At 43.6% G+C, this 17402-nt stretch overlaps 1 protein-coding gene across 1 annotated transcript in view; it reads left to right on the forward strand.

Annotated features, from left to right (window-relative positions):
• The window catches only part of CAPN10 (calpain 10), a 30802-nt gene extending 16594 nt beyond the window's left edge, over positions 1-14208 (forward strand). The window contains exons 8-14 of the mRNA XM_089508578.1: positions 488-654; positions 3185-3468; positions 4571-4773; positions 6619-6874; positions 7654-7859; positions 9760-9805; positions 11615-14208. Coding sequence (XP_089364704.1) covers positions 488-654; positions 3185-3468; positions 4571-4773; positions 6619-6874; positions 7654-7859; positions 9760-9805; positions 11615-11644 — 1192 coding nt within the window. The 3' untranslated portion in view covers positions 11645-14208. The remainder of the gene's footprint in view (positions 1-487; positions 655-3184; positions 3469-4570; positions 4774-6618; positions 6875-7653; positions 7860-9759; positions 9806-11614) is intronic.
• The last annotated feature ends 3194 nt before the right edge of the window (positions 14209-17402 follow it).

Genomic DNA, 17402 nt, shown 5'->3' on the forward strand with positions numbered 1-17402 from the left:
TGGTGTAATGTGGAGTTTTGCCAGTGAAATTCCTCCATGGGCCATTTCTTAGGTTGCGAGCCCCTTGAGGGCAGGGATCTGTCCTCTTGTACTGTATTTGTTGCAACATCGAAGTTGGGAATCATGTGGCCCTCCCAGCAACTTCCAGTCTTCCTCACCATCGGCTGTGTTGGCAAGGCCTGCTGGGACTTTCAGTCCAGTCATTCCTGCAATAGCAAGTACATTTCTATACCATTTATCAGTGCACTTAAGCACTCCCTAAGCAGTTTTCAACTGTAAGCCAGTTGCCCCCAACAATCTGGGGACTCATTTTAGCGACCTCCTCGGAAGGATGCAAGCCTGAGTCGAGCTTGAGCCCTTTGCTGGTTTTGAACTTGCAACGTTATGGTTTGTGAGTGAGTGGCTGCAGGACAGACATTTAACCCCTGCGCCACCAAGAATCGCAGTAACTATCTGCCTTGATTGTTTTGTTACCTTTGTACCCCAGGGGACCTGGATGGAGCCAGCTAGACCCAGTGGTTGCCGCAGAGCTGTTGTCCCAGATCCAGGAAGGAGAATTCTGGGTAGAAGAGGAGGAATTTTTTGCCGAATTTGATGAGATCATAACCGGGTACCCGATTACGGAAGAAGGGCAGCTGCAAAGCCTTTACACTGGTAGGATGTAGCCCAAAAGAGGGTTTTATTCCGCCTTAACTAGATTGCTGTGAGTCCTGTCCTGTCTATAATATTTTTCATTTTACATCTGCTCTCTTTGACGCCACATCACTGCTTTGTGTTTTATTAGCAGGACTGTTAATAAGACGCCCTAATCATTACTCATGAATAGTATTTTAACCCCATCATTCCACAATGTTATCCTGTGGCTGCATTTATGAGATGTTACTTTTGGGGTTAAGTATGAAATAGTGCCACAGAACACAACAAAATCCAAAGAGCGATACTGTTATTGGCCAGACAAAATGCACAGAATGGCTTCTTCATCAAAGAAAAGATGTTAGATCCCTCCAGAACATCTGAACTAGCACAGAAACAACACGTCGTTCAAAATGTAGGCCTGTGACTCTAACGTCATCACTCTGTTTATCCTGTATGATTTTTTAAGATCTTTTCCTGATGAAAGAGCCAGGGGAGCTCCGAAAGCTTGCATATACATTTTGTGCTTTTTTTTTTGTTGGTCCTGTAAGGTATCTTTTGTGGATTGTGTTTTGTTGCATGACCAACGCGGCTATCTTTCCTGCCAAAGAACAGGCTCTGAATTCAAAATATGGGAGTCCCTACTTTGGGCATTGCAGTTGGTACTTTCCATTTCATTGAGGCAGTGAATCCTTTCTGGTTTTTATTCTGAACTTTAAAGGAGTTGGGCATCATGTGTCCAGTGAGGATGACCAGTTTGGGGAGAAGTATGAAGGCTTTGCGATGTCTCCAAGATGAGAGGTTATAAAACAGAAGCAAGAGAGATCTTCTGAGTCTTTGAAGAGAATTTTGGGAATGATGGAGAGGCATTGCCTTCCTCACTTTCCCTAGAGGAGCGTGGTCAAAGGTTGGACAAAGGGGTCCAGACCCCCAGCTCTCCATGTACTTCCAAGACCCAAACCGCCATCTGTATTATGAGTAGAATAGCAGTGTTCACCTAGTTGTGTCAAGGCTGATGTTTCTTCTAACCTCAGCTGAATATGTCTCAGGCTGGTTTCGTAACTTTCTAACTACTCCTAAGAAGAAAATCAATTTATTTGAGATGTGGTGCTGTAGAAGAGCACTGAAGATACCATGGACAGCCAAAAAAATCAAACAAATGGGTCCTGGAATAGGTCAAGTCTGAACTCTCCCTGGAGCCAAGATGACAAAATTGAGGCTGTCGTACTATGGACACATCATGAGATGGCATGACTCAATGGAAAAGACAATGATGCTAGGAAAGGTGGAGGGCAGGAGAAAGAGAATAAGGCTGCACGTTAGATGGATGGATGCTATTAAGGAGGTCAGGGGTATGACTTTGCAGGAACTAAGCAGAACAGTGGAGGAGAGGGGATCTTGCAGGGTCACTGTGGGTCAAGATCGACTCGAAAGTGGTTAACAACAAACTATGCCCAAGTAACACCTGGAGGAAGGTGCCTTCATTTACCTTTTTGCTAATTCCTTGCTTAGATTAAAAGCTTCCCTTAAAATGTGAAGTCAAAGGCTTTCATGGCTGGCATCCATAGTTTTTTGTGGCTTTTTTGGGCTATGCGGCCATGTTCTAGAACAGTTTATTCCTGATGTTTCACCAGCATCTGTGGCTTTGGCATCTTCAGAGAATGCTGGCACACACACATGCGCGCGCGCACACACATGCTGTGTGACCCTGGATTGGGAGGAGTGATTTCCATGTTAATCTGTGTATTGTTCTGTTGTAGAATGGCAAGGCCTCTGGGTGGGAGGATATGCCAAGAGGATTAGTGTCTGGTTAATTAATGATCCATTGTCTGCTGGGACAACCTCTGACCTTGGGTGGTGTCTCATTTGCATTTTGATGGGTCTTGATTTTGCTGTTTTTCAGGACTGGTAACCAAACTTTGCTAACTTTAAGGGTTTTATCTTTCCTGTTGAAGTTGTCTTGGTGTTTATGGATTTCAATGGCTTCCCTGTGCATTCTGATTTGATAGTTGTTGGCACGGTCCAGAATTTCAGTGTTTTCAAACAGCATTTTATGCCCAGGATGGTTTATATCGTGTTCTGCTACAGCTGATTTTTCTGGCTGACCCAGTCTGCAGTATCTCTCATGTTCCTTGATTCGTGTTTGAACACTGCGTTTGATGGTCCCCATGGGGACTTGTCCACAGTTGCACCGTATGCGGTAAACTCCTGCAGCTGTGAGAGGGTCTCTCTGGTCCTTGGCTGAGCGAAGCATTTGCTAGATTTTCTTGGTTGGTTTGTAAATCATTTGGAGGTTGTGTTTCCTCATCAATTTCCCTGTTCTTCCCTTAAACATTCTCCTCTTTTCACACTCTCTTCTGCTCACGTGTGAATTATGTGTGGTGAACTAGTTGTAGTGGAAGTGGATAGAATTCGGGGGTCTCCTCTCCTACTCAAGGATAGGAGACAGGTCAGAGCCCATTATACCACCCCTGCTTTATACCAACAGATTTACACACCCCAGTAAGTGTAATGATGTGATATGTGTCTGTTTCTCCATCTTTCCCAACAGACAGGGTGCTGAACCATACTCAGAAACTGTATGGGTCTTGGGTGAGGGGGCAATCTGCAGGCGGATGCCGGAACAATAGCACCTTCCCTACGAATCCCAAGTTCTGGCTTCGGGTTTGTGAACAAAGTGAGGTGTGCATTGCCCTGCTGCAGAAACACCAGAAGTATAGCACGGATTGGGGGCGCCGGGTTCGGAACTGGCCCCGCTTAGTAGAAACGGATTTGTCCGTGGCTGATGGCATCCGTGGGAAGAATTACCATGCTGTGGGACTCCATCTGTGGAAGGTAATTGGAAGGTTAGCTGGGCAGGGAGGTAGGCTAATGGTTGCAAACCACTTTTGAAAGTGCAAAAACTTCTAGCCTTCAAGATGTCAATGTAGAAGATGGAAAAACCTTGTTTTCTGCTGCTCCAGTGCCTAGAACACAAGCTATGAGATTAAAACGGTGATTTCTGAACTTTGGTCCTCCAGATGTTTTGGACTTCAGCTCCCAAATTTCTTGAGTACAGACCAAGCTTGCAGGGTCTTCTGGAGCTGAAGTCTAACACACCTGGGGGACCAAAGTTTGGGAACCACTGGATTAAAATGCCAAGAAAAGAGAGTCTGCCTAAAAATTAGAAAGTGCTGCTTCTTCTTCTTCTTCTTCTTATTATTATTATTATTATTTTACTGTAAATGCTGTTTAACAATGGAATAGACTGCCTTGCAGAATGGTTTACTCTCCATCTTCAGGGGTCTTTAAACTGATGTTGGATGGCCATCTTTTAAGAGTACTGTAGTTGTGTATTCCTGCATTTATTTATTTATGTATTTATTTTTATTTCCAGGATTTATATCCCGCCTTTCTCCCACAGTGGGATTCATGGCATGGCAGGGTTTTAATGGATGACCCTTGTGATCCTTTCCAACTATGATTCTAAGATTATAGAGATATGTAGAACCATGAAATAAACCACCTGACTATTCCCCGGGACTTCCTCAAGCACATCTTTTAAAATTTAAATGGAATAAGAATATTGCAAGATGTCGCTCAGCCTGTTTGCCAACAGTTTTCTGCTTTTGCATTTGCCAGTGATGTCTTTGAAAACAGTGAGATTTATGGTTATTTGCACTCCACCTGTTTTTCTGTTTTGTAGCTGGAGTTGTGTGGGGCATTCTGAGTGTTATAATCCCCAAAAAGTAACTTTTCCATGCTCTAATGTAGGCTTTCATGGTGTTCATTAGTTTCATTGGCAGGAACAAAATATTCTAAATAGCCTTACCTGGATATGGGATTTATCGCCTACCTTGACAACTCAGTTGCTTCAAACAATTTTGTAAACTCAGCACATATTCCCCATTTAGATGCACAGAATCACGTTTCCCCCCGTTTCTCTCTCGCTTTCTAGGTTGAAAAGAAACAGTTTAACCTTCCCAAGACGCTCTCCATGCCCCCAATTTCAGGCACTGTTTGCCATTCCTACAACCGGGAGGTGCACCTGCACTGCGACCTCTCGCCTGGCTATTACCTTGTTGTCCCAAGCACCTTCCTCAATGATGCTGAAGGAAACTTCCTCCTTCGGGTCTTCTCCAGCGGACGAATCTCCCTCAGGTGCGTCCAACAGAAGGGCCAGGAGGGATGGGCCAAGGCAGAGGTATTCGTACCAGTCACCGATATTGGAGCAGGGCAGGGAATCCACTCTGGAATTTAGTCTGAAATTTTAGCAGAGCTAACAATGGTGCTGAACCCTCTACACAAGAAAAATAGGTTCGGTACCTTGGATTATAGTTATGTGCCTTCAAGTCATTTCCGATTTATGGTGACCCTAAGGTGAAGCTATCACAGGGTTTTCTGGCCATCCACACATGAGAATCAGCATTAGAGATTCCTTTGCAAAAGTACAGATAACTTTTTTTTGTCTGTCTGCTTTCCTATCTCAGATGGATTTCTTGCAACAATAAATGTATGATTTACTTCTTAAACGTACCAGAGCATCCTGTGTAGTTCTATCCTGTTTTATACCAGAAGCACATATTATACAGGGGCATGCTATACTCTGTTTAATATAAATATGAAATATTCCTCCATCTTCCATCCTCCACTTAAGCATTTGGTTTCTATGACCTAAATATAGAATTTTGCATTTGTCTCTACCAGACTTCATTTTACAGTGCGCCCATGCCATACGCAGGCATGCCATATGTGGCTTTCAGCTTATGCTGAAGCTGTGTGACGGAGCAGCAATGGTGCACGCATCAGTGAGGTGCACACCACACTGTGCCCATGAGCCCCATTGTTTTCAGTGGGACTTGAGCATACGTGGTCCTTCCCTTAAGCAGTGGGGTCCGGAACAGATCCCTGTGTAAGGGAAGGGCAACCGTATTAGTCCTGAGAGTCAATCTCTCTTTCATACCAGGTTTTACTAGACATGAACCATGCAAAGGATAGTTGTGGTTTGATTAGTACAAATACCAGTATTTCCTACATGAAGCATATGAAAGGGCATGAGACAGAATGTGTGTTAAGCCTGAAGTTCTAGGCTTTAGCAAACTTTTCATTTAGGCTTTAACTGCATGGCAGACCTTATTTGTCAGGAGAGAGAATGGGTCAAGGAAAGTTTTCTCCCTGCAGCTGGATGGAACAGGGAGGTAGCGGAATTGCATCCCAATGCCAAGATGTAAGATGCTCCAGCTCATCCCAGAACCTGGTAACTGGAAAACAACTCATTAATTAATATGGAATGCCTCCCCCCTTTTCTTGGGCCCAGACACTGTAGATTAGATGATATGATGTTTTTCTGAAAGCTCGTTCGAGAGATAAAGGTATATAAGATGCTAGAACACAAAGGGTTTTTGCTTCGCAGACAGGCTTGCAGCTTTGCATAGCCACTGTATATGTAGTTCCTGCATGGCAGAATGGGATTGGACTGGATGGTCTCTTCCAACTCTACGATTCTATGATTCCATGTATGTCTTCTTTCTCATTTCTGTGTTGCTTGAGATTGGAGTGCGGATTTGTGGACCTATGTTTTGCTATTGTTTTATTTGACCTGCTTAAATGTAACAACCTTTCTCAAGACTGGGATTGTGTGGTCATTTCACCTGCCTCATACTCTCAACCAGCAATGAACCCAAACCAGGGTTGTGCTGTGAGTGTTATAGATGTCCCCCAGCATTTCTTGCTAGATCCATCCTTTCATAAAGGGCTGGACCAATGCACCTTGCCTCTAAGCCACATCCCATTGAGGTGAGCTAGAAAGATAACTTTTGCAGTGCCAAACCAAACAGGAATTTAGGAAGTAATTGCTTTGTGTTTCTTTTGGAGTCCAAACTCCAGTGGGAGGAACATCACAGCATGTAACCTCTTGGCCTTTTCTCTCTCATTCCCTCCTCTCTCTTTAACCTTGCCTGGTCTTCCCCACATTCTCTTCATCTTCTCTTTTCCTTTCTTCCTTAGCGAAATAAAACTGCCATCGCCTGACAATACTGTCCGTGAAGAGCTGCCCGGAGGCGAGTGGGAGACGGCCCGGCTGGAGGGCTATTGGAGGAAAGGGCAGAACGCCGGGGGCAGCAGGAACTTCCCTTCCTTCCACACCAACCCCTGCTTTCCGCTGTCGGTCCCTCCGGGTTTGGGGCAGAGAAGCATCAGGGTAGCCCTCCGCCAGCACTGCCCAGACAACAAGTGCCACCCAATTGGGTTTCATATCTTCCAGGTCAGTGATTGCAGAGCAACTCTGATGAATTAACTAACTGATTCACAATTAATTAATTGGATATTACAGTTTTCTCTTAAGGTGGCTCATAATATAGATCGATCAATTGATTGATCGATTGATAATTTTTGGCAGTTCTAGTCAATGGATACAAATATGGTACCTGTCCCAGGTATATTGGAGTGAGGGATTGCTGCTCACCTTCATCAGATAGCTTGAGAAGCACTGCTTTGTACAATGTTGACTAGGAGTGTCTCTTTGGGGTTGCAAGCCAGGTTGAGTCTCTCTTACCTGGAATTCCAAAATCCACAGTATTCCAAAATCCAACCCTTTTTTCATTGGTGGCTGAACTAATGACATCTTTGCTTTCTTATTTCATGCACAAAGATCCGCAATTAAGAATTCACACTAGAGTTTGGGTATCTGGATGTATGAGTGGCAAATCGCAGTTTAGAACTGCTTGCCTGATACAGTTCCCCAACTTCTGAGGTCTGCTTCATGAATTTTCTCCTGTGTCTGCAATGCAATAGTCCCTTGAGGCAGACTGGTAGTCCCAACTAAGGTTTGTTACAGAAATCAGGCGTAATAATAAACCATAGTTAGTACAAACCATGGTTTGCAAAACAGCTTGAACCTAATTTTTTAGCCCTAAACTGACCAGTTTGTGGGCTGGATGAGGTTCAAAATTCATGTTGTGACTGGACTTAAATATAAACTGGGTTGATACCAGAAGCATATGATGAAAGGAAAACATTCTTATCGGTCTATGATTGTTTCAGGTTCCCACGGATAACAACAAAATCAAAATGCCTTCAACAGCTTTCTTGCACTTGGAGCCAGTGGTTAGTTGTGTACCTCACAGCTACTCGCAGGAAGTAAGCCAAGTATGCCGACTGACTTCAGGAAATTATGCCATCGTTCCATCAACATACTTACCTGATACGGAAGGCACCTTCACAGTTATTGTAGCAACCAAAATAGAAAGGTAAATCTACCTTTACTTCTCTTCAGATAAACAGATAAGAAATGATGGGCACTCTAGTCCTAGTTTTGCTGATAAGTATGTATCAGCAAAATGAGGACTGGAGTTCCCATTATTTCTTATATCATTTATTTATTTATTTGAGGAATTAATATACCATCGCACCAAGGCTTCTGAAGTAATGCACAATTCATGCAAATGCTTTAAAAACATTAAATGAATAAGTAGAAAGCCAATTGAAAAGCATTCAAACTCTTCTTGAAACAATAATTCTAAAACCAAGCAAACACTTTAAAAAGCTGCTTACTTTGACACCCCCTAATTTTAAGAGCCAAAGGGCATATGAAATAGCATAGTTTCACTGCTCATTGGAAACTCATAAGGGATGGAGTTGTTCTGACCTCCCTTGAGACGGAGGTTCATGGATGGGTTGCTACTACAGAGAAAGCCTTGTATGGTGGTTTGGGTGTTGGACTAGGCCTCTGGGAAACCAGGGTTCAAATCCTTACTCAGCTATGGAAACCCACTCTGTTGACCTTTGCCAAGTGTAACCCTCAGAGGAAGGCCATGGCAAACCTCATCTAAAGAAATTGACAAGAAAAAGCCCAATAGATTCACCTTAGAGTGGCCACAATGTTGGCAGAAATGCATTGGAGGCACATAACAACAACAGGCCTTTCAGATGACCGTTTCTTTTCACACAACCCATCCATTTTTGTTCAGACCTCTTCTATGTCAAAGCTGCAGGTTTGTTTTCTGCTCTCCCAGAGGGTAGGGCCAGGTCTAACTGTTTTAGGTTACAGGAGAGTAGGTTTTGATTGAAAATTAGAGGGAACATTTTGACAGTGAAAGTGGTCCGACAGCGCAACCAGTGACTTAGATGGTGGAGTCTTTTTCTCAGGTCGACTTCAAAAAGAGTCTGGATATCTGTCTGTTGGGGATGTTGGAGCTGGGGTTCCTACATTGAGAAAGGAGTTTGATGGCCTATGGGACCCCTTCTAACTTTGTGACTCAATGACTAGGTACCCCTGTTGGACAATGAGAGTTGCCTCCCACAACTCTAAAGAACTGTCCCCAGCCTACGCATGACCACCCTACTATTTTTCTAGATCATTGGTTCTCCAGATGTTTTAGACATCATGTCTGAGAAGCCCTGTCTTAGTATGGACAATAAAATAATAGAATCATAGAGTTGGAAGAGACCACAAGGCCATCCAATCCAACCCCATTCTGCCATGCAATCAAAGCATCCCCATTGACAGATGGCCATCCAGCCTCTGTTTAAAGACCTCCAAAGAAGGAGACTCCACTGATCTTGAGGAAGGAGTGTTCCACTATCAAAGAGCCCTTACTGTCAGGAAGTTCCTCCTAATGTTGAGCTGGAATCTCTTTTCCTGCAGCTTGTATCCATTACTCCATCATGTCCTATTCTCTGGAGCAGCAGAAAACAAGCTTGCTCCATCTTCAATGTGATGCCCCTCCAAATACTTAAACAAGGCTATCGTATCACCTCTTAACCATCTCTAGGCTAAACATACCCAGCTCCCTAAGTCTTTCCTCATAAGGCATGGTTTCCAGGCCCTTCACCATTTTGGTGAATAATCGGAGATTGTGGAAGCAGATGTCAAAAACATGTGGAGACATCCACTCATTCTAGGTTATTCACCCACAACCAGTTGGGCCTACTCCAGAGCCTGAAAAATCTCCTTTTTAGAACTACCAGAATCCCTCAGCCAACATGACCACTGGCTACAATAAGCCAATGGCCATGTGGGTTAGCTGATTGTAAGGCCTACATGCTTTGTGTTGTGACATGTGTGTGGTAGGCAGAAAGGGCTCAGATTAAACCCCAGGCCATGCCTTTTGCAATAATAATAATGCATTTGTCATTGCTTTTGCATAGGAAAAGCATTCAGAGCAAGGAGACCTTGGGTCAAAGGTTGCAAGAGGTGAGTGTTTGGTTTAACAAGTAATGTGTAAATCTGGGCTTTAATTTTTGTTAAAGAAGTTACCATCCTAATGTAAAGTTACCATCCCAAGAAAACCCGTTTCTATCAGGCATATAACATGGTGGGAGGAGAAATTACTGTTGGAAGGAGCTTGGTTGGTCATCCACATTTGTGGCTTTGACGTTTGCGGATTTGATTATTTGCGGTTTTGATTACCGTAGATACTTGACTACAGGTCAATCTCATGCATAAGTCGAGGGCAGGTTTTGGAGCCAAAATTATGAATTTTGATATGACCCCTGGATAAGTCAAGAGTAAAACTTAAGGACATGTAACGAAGGATGGAAAGGTTAAAGCAAAGGAGAACAATGCCTAGGAACTTTCCAGCAGGCATAACTATTTGTGCTTATACTAAAGGTTGGATGGATGAGAAGAGTAGAAAGGGGTCAGTGATTCCAGGGCAGATTAAATTTGCCTTTCACCAGGGGATAGTTGTGTGTGTGTGTGTGTGTGTGTGTGTGTGTGTGTGAGAGAGAGAGAGAGAGAGAGAGAGAGAGAGATTTAAAGTACAGTATTTATATTGACCCGTGGATACTCTGACTCAGGTTTTTGGGGTCAATTTTTCAACCTAAATTTCTAGACTTATACATGAGTACACTTGTCCTTCTATGTTCAATAGGGTTGGGGCACAAGACCCCTGTGAATATGGAAAAACTGCAAATAACAAAAACACCATGTTTTTACCTGAGAGGACACCTCTCTAGGAATCTCTAGGTCCTCCAGGGCAACTCTATGGTCAACATCCAACAGACACTGACCATAGAACTGCACTGATGGGCATTATAAAGGCCTTGTAGAGTATTCTCTCTAGGAATCTCTAGGTCTTTCAGGGCAACTTTTAGTTAACGTTGACCATAGAGTTGCACTGGAGAGCCTAGATATTCCTAGAGAGAACATATTAATCAAATCTGTGAGTAATCAAATCCACAAATATCAAAGCTACAAATATGGAGGGATGAGTGTGTATACAGTAATACGTTTGCTCTAGGTCCTCCTGTGCAACACTGCTGGACATTGACCATAGAGTTGCACTGCAGGCCCTAGAGATTACTAGATAAAGCACTTCTCTAGGCATTTGCAAGTCCTCCAGCATGATTCTGTGAGACTATGATCAACTGACAGAAATTGACCATAGATTCCTAGAGAGGAGTTTCTTTAGGTAAAAAGAATAGTGTTTTTTATTTGTGTTTTTCCACACTCACAGAGGTCCTTCATCCCGAACCCCAGCAAATGTGGAGGGAGCACTGTAATCCTAAATGTACATACTGGGGAATAATTAAGTTCCTTAGGGCTTTATGGGGGCTGGGGGGGTGTCTGTGTGTGCATAAGCCAGACCTGCTGCTTATATACTCCTCATGGTCCCAATTGATGATTTGGAGCCATGAGGATACTAATATGCTGGTCTGTGAACTGCTGGTTTGGCTGTGGTAAGACTAAACATCTAAAAACAATAGGAACTGCTATCCATTCCCTTCCATCTCTACTATTGTATGGTTTTATTGTATGTATACTATTGAATGGCTTTATGCTGGTCTTCTGAAATATATGTATAGCTGAAAAATGGCATAGCAGTATGAGGTGGAGTTTGGAATTGCAAACTTGCCACCAGCCATGATTAGTTTGGAAAAAACTCTAATCCTCTGGGAATCCTGGGATTTGTAGTTCATAGTTTTGTAGTTCATAGTTTATTCAAACACTTTACAAAGGGTTTACATGGCTTTCTTTTTTGTTCCCACCTCTTTTCTGCAGATCTCCTTTAAAGCTGTGATGAAAGTGTAGTTTGGAATTCCAGTTTCCATCAGGGGGAAAACCATAATAATAATTGCAAAGCCCTTTTCTCTTTGAAATGAAAGGATCAAGGAATGTCAGGTCCAGCGAATGTCTTGGTGCAGTAGCATCTGGCTTTCATTCCCAACTTTTCTGTAAAAACAAACTCACAAACCTTTCCATTTATTAATTTTTCAAATAAGATGCCCATTTGAACTTCAGCCTGGGTTGCCATCGCTTGCCAGGGATTTCCATGGACTTTGCTCCGTGTGCCTCTCTTCCAGCTCCTCCTGCTTATCTGTGGAAGGATGATGATGTCCTTGTTCTGTGTCCAAATTCTTTTCTATTCATTGTTGACAATACTTTCCCTCTCTTTCTCTATGTATCTGGTGTGTGTTCATAGTAAAGGCTGCTTCTGGTTTCATGCGGAAAGAATAATGGTTGGGGGAAAGAGGCTTGGGAGAAAAATGGGGGGGGGGGTTTTCAGGAAAGATTTTTTTTTAACAGAAGAAGATTGTAATAAATAATAGCTGGATTTTATTATTATTATTATTTATGCCAGATTCCTTTAGGCCTGCTCAGATCTTGGAAGAGTTGTTATTTTGGGGGAGTATAACTTCCAGAAACTCCCAGCCCATTTTTAAAAAATATTGCTTGGGGATTCTGGGAGTTGGAGTTCCCAGTGTTTCCAAGCTTTGGGATGCTATCCCCCATTTATTTATTTATTTATTTATTTCATTTGAAGTTGCACGCTGCTTGCCTGGTACTTGACAATCCTCATATTTTCCCACCCTGCTCTATGAAGGCAATAAATACACGATTTCTTCAATATTAAACCTCCCTCTATTCTGCTGGGGAGATGATGATGATGATGATGATGATGATGATGATGATGTGGAGCCATGATGATACTAATACACTAGTCTGTGATACTGATGACACTAAAAATGAGGAGGAGGAAGAAAAGGACTTGGATGATCCAGCTGTGCCTTGCATCTTCTTCCATGTCAGCGGTGCAGTGAAACTGCTCTTAGTTTCATTTCCATCCTTTCAAAGAGCTATTTTGCGAGTGGGGATCATCACCCAATGGGGATTCAAGGTTTGGCTACAACCCTGGAGACCAGGGTTCGAATCTCCACTCGACTGTGGAAATCCATTGGGTGTCCTTGGGCAAGACATACTCTCGCATCCTCAGAGAAAGGCAAAAGCAAGAAGAAACCTGGCCAAGAAAACCCCATGAAAGATTTGCCTTGGGGGTCACCATAAGCGGGAAATGATTTGAAGGTGCACCACAACAATAATCAATGCCTTGGCCAACTCCTTTAAGGTCTGCAATGAATCCCACAGTGGAGTCACTGAACGCCTTGAATTTGAAGTCTTAAATGAAACCAAGAGGAGATTCACTGTACTCGACATGGAAAGCTGTGTTTGCATTCAACCTAAACAAGGCTCCATATGTCCTCCTTACTCCTCCAATGCTGAATTTCCTTGGTAGCTTTACTTGCTTCCCACTCCATAGAGTTCATATCTTGCACCCTGGTCTTCACCTTTAGACTATGGGACTTCTCTTTGCTCAGTTGAAGTAACACTGGAAAGAAAGCCCCTTCCCAAACGATGACTTTAGTACTAGCACTATGTAATACAGGCATCCTGTGTTTATTTGGCAGGTTAGGAACCAGGGCACTGTCAAAAAGGGGAAATGGTTGAAAAGAGGAATCTGGTCTTTTTTAAAGCTTGCAAATGCAAGACTCAGTGCTGCATGGGGCCACATTGACCGAGAGGGGAAAAAACAGCACATCAAGCAGACAGAGTCTGCATCTGAATCCAGTTTGTCATCACTTTAACTGCCATGGCTCAACACTGTGGAATCCTGTGGTTTGTTGTGGTACCAGTGCTCTCTGACAGAGAAGGCTAAACGACTTGCAAAACTACAGTTCCCAGAATTCCATAGCATTGAGCCATGACAGTTAAAGTGGTGTCAAGCTGGATTATTTCAGCAATGCAGATGCAGCCAGAAAGGGGGAAAAGCAGTGTGTGGCTAAAAGAGCAAACCAGAAACCGAAAGTGTGGTACATGGCTATAATTTGGATCAGTCAAAAAAGCAGAATGTCAGAAAATTAGTTCTCAAAAAACAGGACGCTTGTACTAGTTTTACCTGTATAATTAATATCAAATATTGTCTTCCTGTGATGGAAGCATAAAGTTTCTGAACATTTATTGCAGCTATTAAACAAGTGTAAGTTATTCAATGAATTAAACAAGGAAGCTTTTTTCAGAAGGCCTTCGTTGGAAATGAGAAATGATCTTCTGTAAAAGCTGGAAATGATGATCAGGGTAAAAGGGCAGGAATTGTGTGTGTGATGGATTTTTAGGCAATATAGTTTAAAGTTATTATTTGATGAGGGTTTATGCCTCCTTTTGTGTGCAGGCAACTGTGTTTTCAATAGACTTTCCTGTCATATTTCCTTGGAAAGCATTTCAATGTCCAGTTTGAAAATACTGCATTTTTTAAAAATGAAGAAGACGGTGGTTGAAATGTCTTTTGGAAAAAAAATTAAAATGTTCAGCGGCATCTTTTAAGCACAAGATTTTTTATCAGTTGTGTGGTTTTTGCATTGTCTTTATCATTGTGGTTATTGTTGAAAATCAACCTTCAGGTCCAAGTATAAAACACAAAACTGAAAAAAGACTACATTGTCCTCAAATTCCAATAAAAAACAGCAATGATAAAAATTTAAAAAGTACAATCTATATAAAATAGACAAAGCAGGCAACTAAAACATTTAGAATCAGAATCCTAGAGTTGGAAGACAGCTAAAGGGCTACCCAGTGCAACCCCATTCTGCCATGCAGGAACTCTCAATCAAAGGGCCATCTGTCTCAGGAGGTCATAGAATCATAGAATAATAGAGTTGGAAGAGACCACAAGGGCCATCCTGTCCAATCCCATTCTGCCATGCAGGAATCCAAATCAAAGCATCTTCGACAGATGGCCATCTAGCCTCTGCTTAAAGACCTCCAAGGAAGGAGACTCCACTACGAGGGAGTTTGTTCCACTGTCGAACAGCCCTTACTGTCAGGAAGTTCCTCCTAATGTTGAGGTGGAATCTCTTTTCCTGCAGCTTGCATCCATTGCTCCGGGTCTTAGTCTCTGGAGCAAGTGAAAATAAGTCAGCTCCCTCCTCAGTATGACATCCCTTCAAGTATTTAAACAGGGCCGTCATATCACCTCTTAACCTTCTCTTCTCCAGGCTAAACATCCCCAGCTCCTTAAGTCGTTCCTCATAGGACATGGTTTCTAGACCTTTCACCATTTTACTTGCCCTCCTTTGGATACATTCCAGTTTTTCAACATCCTTTTTGAATTGTGGCGCCCAGAACTGGACACAATATTCCAGGTGGGGCCTGACCAAAGCAGAATACAGTGGCACAATTACTTCCCTTGATCTAGATACGATACTCTTACTCATGCAGCCTAAAATTGCACTGGCCTTTTTAGCTGCCGCATCATACTGTTGATTCATGTTCAGCTTGTGGCTCTCCTAGACCGACTTTTGGAGGACTATGGAGAGGCGATAGATGCAGCAAAGAACTTGTTCTTTGCTGCACGTATCGCGTCCATGGAGTCGCGTCCAGCAGAGCTGTTCAGGGTGGTGAGGGAGCTCACCCAGCTCCCCCCTGCCCTGAACCCTATATTGGAACCATATAAAGCCTGCTGTGACCAATTTAACAACTTCTTCGCGGATAAAACCTCTCGGATAAGGGAAGGTCTTGACGCTAGCATTGGTGCAGAAACCGGAGTAGGGGCATCCAGAGCTTCCATGGACTCGGTTATACTGGATCACTTTGAGTCTGTAAGTACTGAGGATTTGGACAAGATCCTTAGAAGTGTTAGGAAGACAACTTGCTCCCTCGATCCCTGTCCCTCATGGCTAGCGGCTCAGGGGGGACCGGTAGTAACATCCATGTTACACCGTATAATTAATACATCATTGAGGGATGGGCAATTTCCAGCTAGCTTAAAATTGGCCATTGTAAAACCATTGCTAAAAAAGCCCTCCCTCGACCCCCTGATGCATAATAATTATCGGCCAGTATTGCTATTGCCATTTTTGGGTAAGGTGATCGAGAGGGCGGTTGCAATCCAGCTTCAATCGAACTTGGATGAAACGGATTATCTGGACCCATTTCAAACCGGCTTTCGGGCAGGCTACGGGGTTTAGACTGCCATGGTCTCCTTGGTCGATGATCTCCGTCTGGGCATGGACAGGGGTAGCGTGTCCCTGTTGGTGCTCTTGGACATCTCAGCGGCTTTCGATACTATAGACCATGGTATCCTTCTGGAACGCCTGGGGGAGTTGGGAATCGGGGGCACTGCGCTCCAGTGGTTCCGATCCTACCTCTCCGGGAGGTTCCAGATGGTGCAGCTGGGGGATGTGTGCTCCGACAAGAGGGCCCTGACATCTGGAGTCCCTCAAGGAGCCATTTTGTCCCCCATGCTTTTTAACATCTACATGAAACGGCTGGGAGAGATCATCCGGAGGCATGGGGTGCGGGGTTATCAGTATGCTGATGACACCCAAATAGTCTTCTCTATGTCTCCGACTGATTCAGTGACCAAGGATGGCATCTCTCCTCTTGTTGTCTGTCTGGCGTCGGTAATGGGCTGGATGAGAGAAAACAGACTCAGCTTGAATCCAGAGAAAACGGAAGTACGCGTGATACGTTCTCCTTGCCCAGGGATGGCGGTATTTCCACCTGTCCTGAATGGGATCATGCTTCCTGTGAAGGACTCGGTACGCAGTCTGGGGGTGCTTCTTGATTTGTCGCTCCACCTTACTTCACAGGTGGATGCTACGGTCAGGAGCACCTGTTATCAGCTTCAGCTGATATGCCAGCTGCATCCCTACCTGGGCCGGGGGGACCTTGAAACAGTAGTACATGCTCTGGTAACCTCTCATTTGGATTTCTGCAATGCGCTCTACATGGGGCAACCCTTGTACCATACCCGGAAGCTGCAATTGGTGCAGAATATGGCGGCTAGACTGGTCACTAATACATCTAGGACCAGTCACATAACACCGGTCTTAAAAGACCTTCATTGGCTGCCCATTCGCTTCCGGGCGCAATACAAGGTGTTGGTTATTACCTATAAAGCCCTAAATGGCTTGGGCCCAGGGTACTTGGAGGACCGCCTCTCTCCATATAATCCGCCCCGCACACTCAGATCAGCCGGGAAGCAAATGCTAAGAGTTCCGGAGGCTAGATTGGCTACCACCACCAGGAGGGCCTTTTCTATTTCGGCCCCCAAGCTCTGGAACTCGCTCCCTGGCGAGCTCCGCTCTGCCACCTCCTTAGACCAATTTAAGAAGGGGCTGAAAACACACTTTTTCGAGCAGGCATACCCCTGACTCCTGACTTCTGTACGCTCTCCCTCCCCTCCTGACAGCACTGCTGAACTGGCATGAGATATGGTTTTGTTATTTGTATATGGGGGGATTTTTAATATATTCATGTTTTAATATTTATATTGTATGTTATATATGCTGTTAAACCGCTTTGATCAATGGAAAAGCGGTATATAAATAAAATATTATTATTATTATTATTATTATTATTATTATTATTACTTGGACTCCTAAATCCCTTTCACACATAGTCTTGTTCAGCCATGTGTCTCCCATCCTATATCTGTGCATTTTATTTTTCCGCCCTAAATGCAGTACCTTGCATTTCTCCCTGTTGAAGTTCATTTTGTTAGCTGTGGCCC

The sequence above is a fragment of the Sceloporus occidentalis genome, unplaced genomic scaffold, assembly GCF_023333645.1.
Source record: "Sceloporus occidentalis isolate IW3139 unplaced genomic scaffold, rSceOcc1.0.p SCAF_2, whole genome shotgun sequence".
NCBI lineage: Eukaryota > Metazoa > Chordata > Lepidosauria > Squamata > Phrynosomatidae > Sceloporus > Sceloporus occidentalis.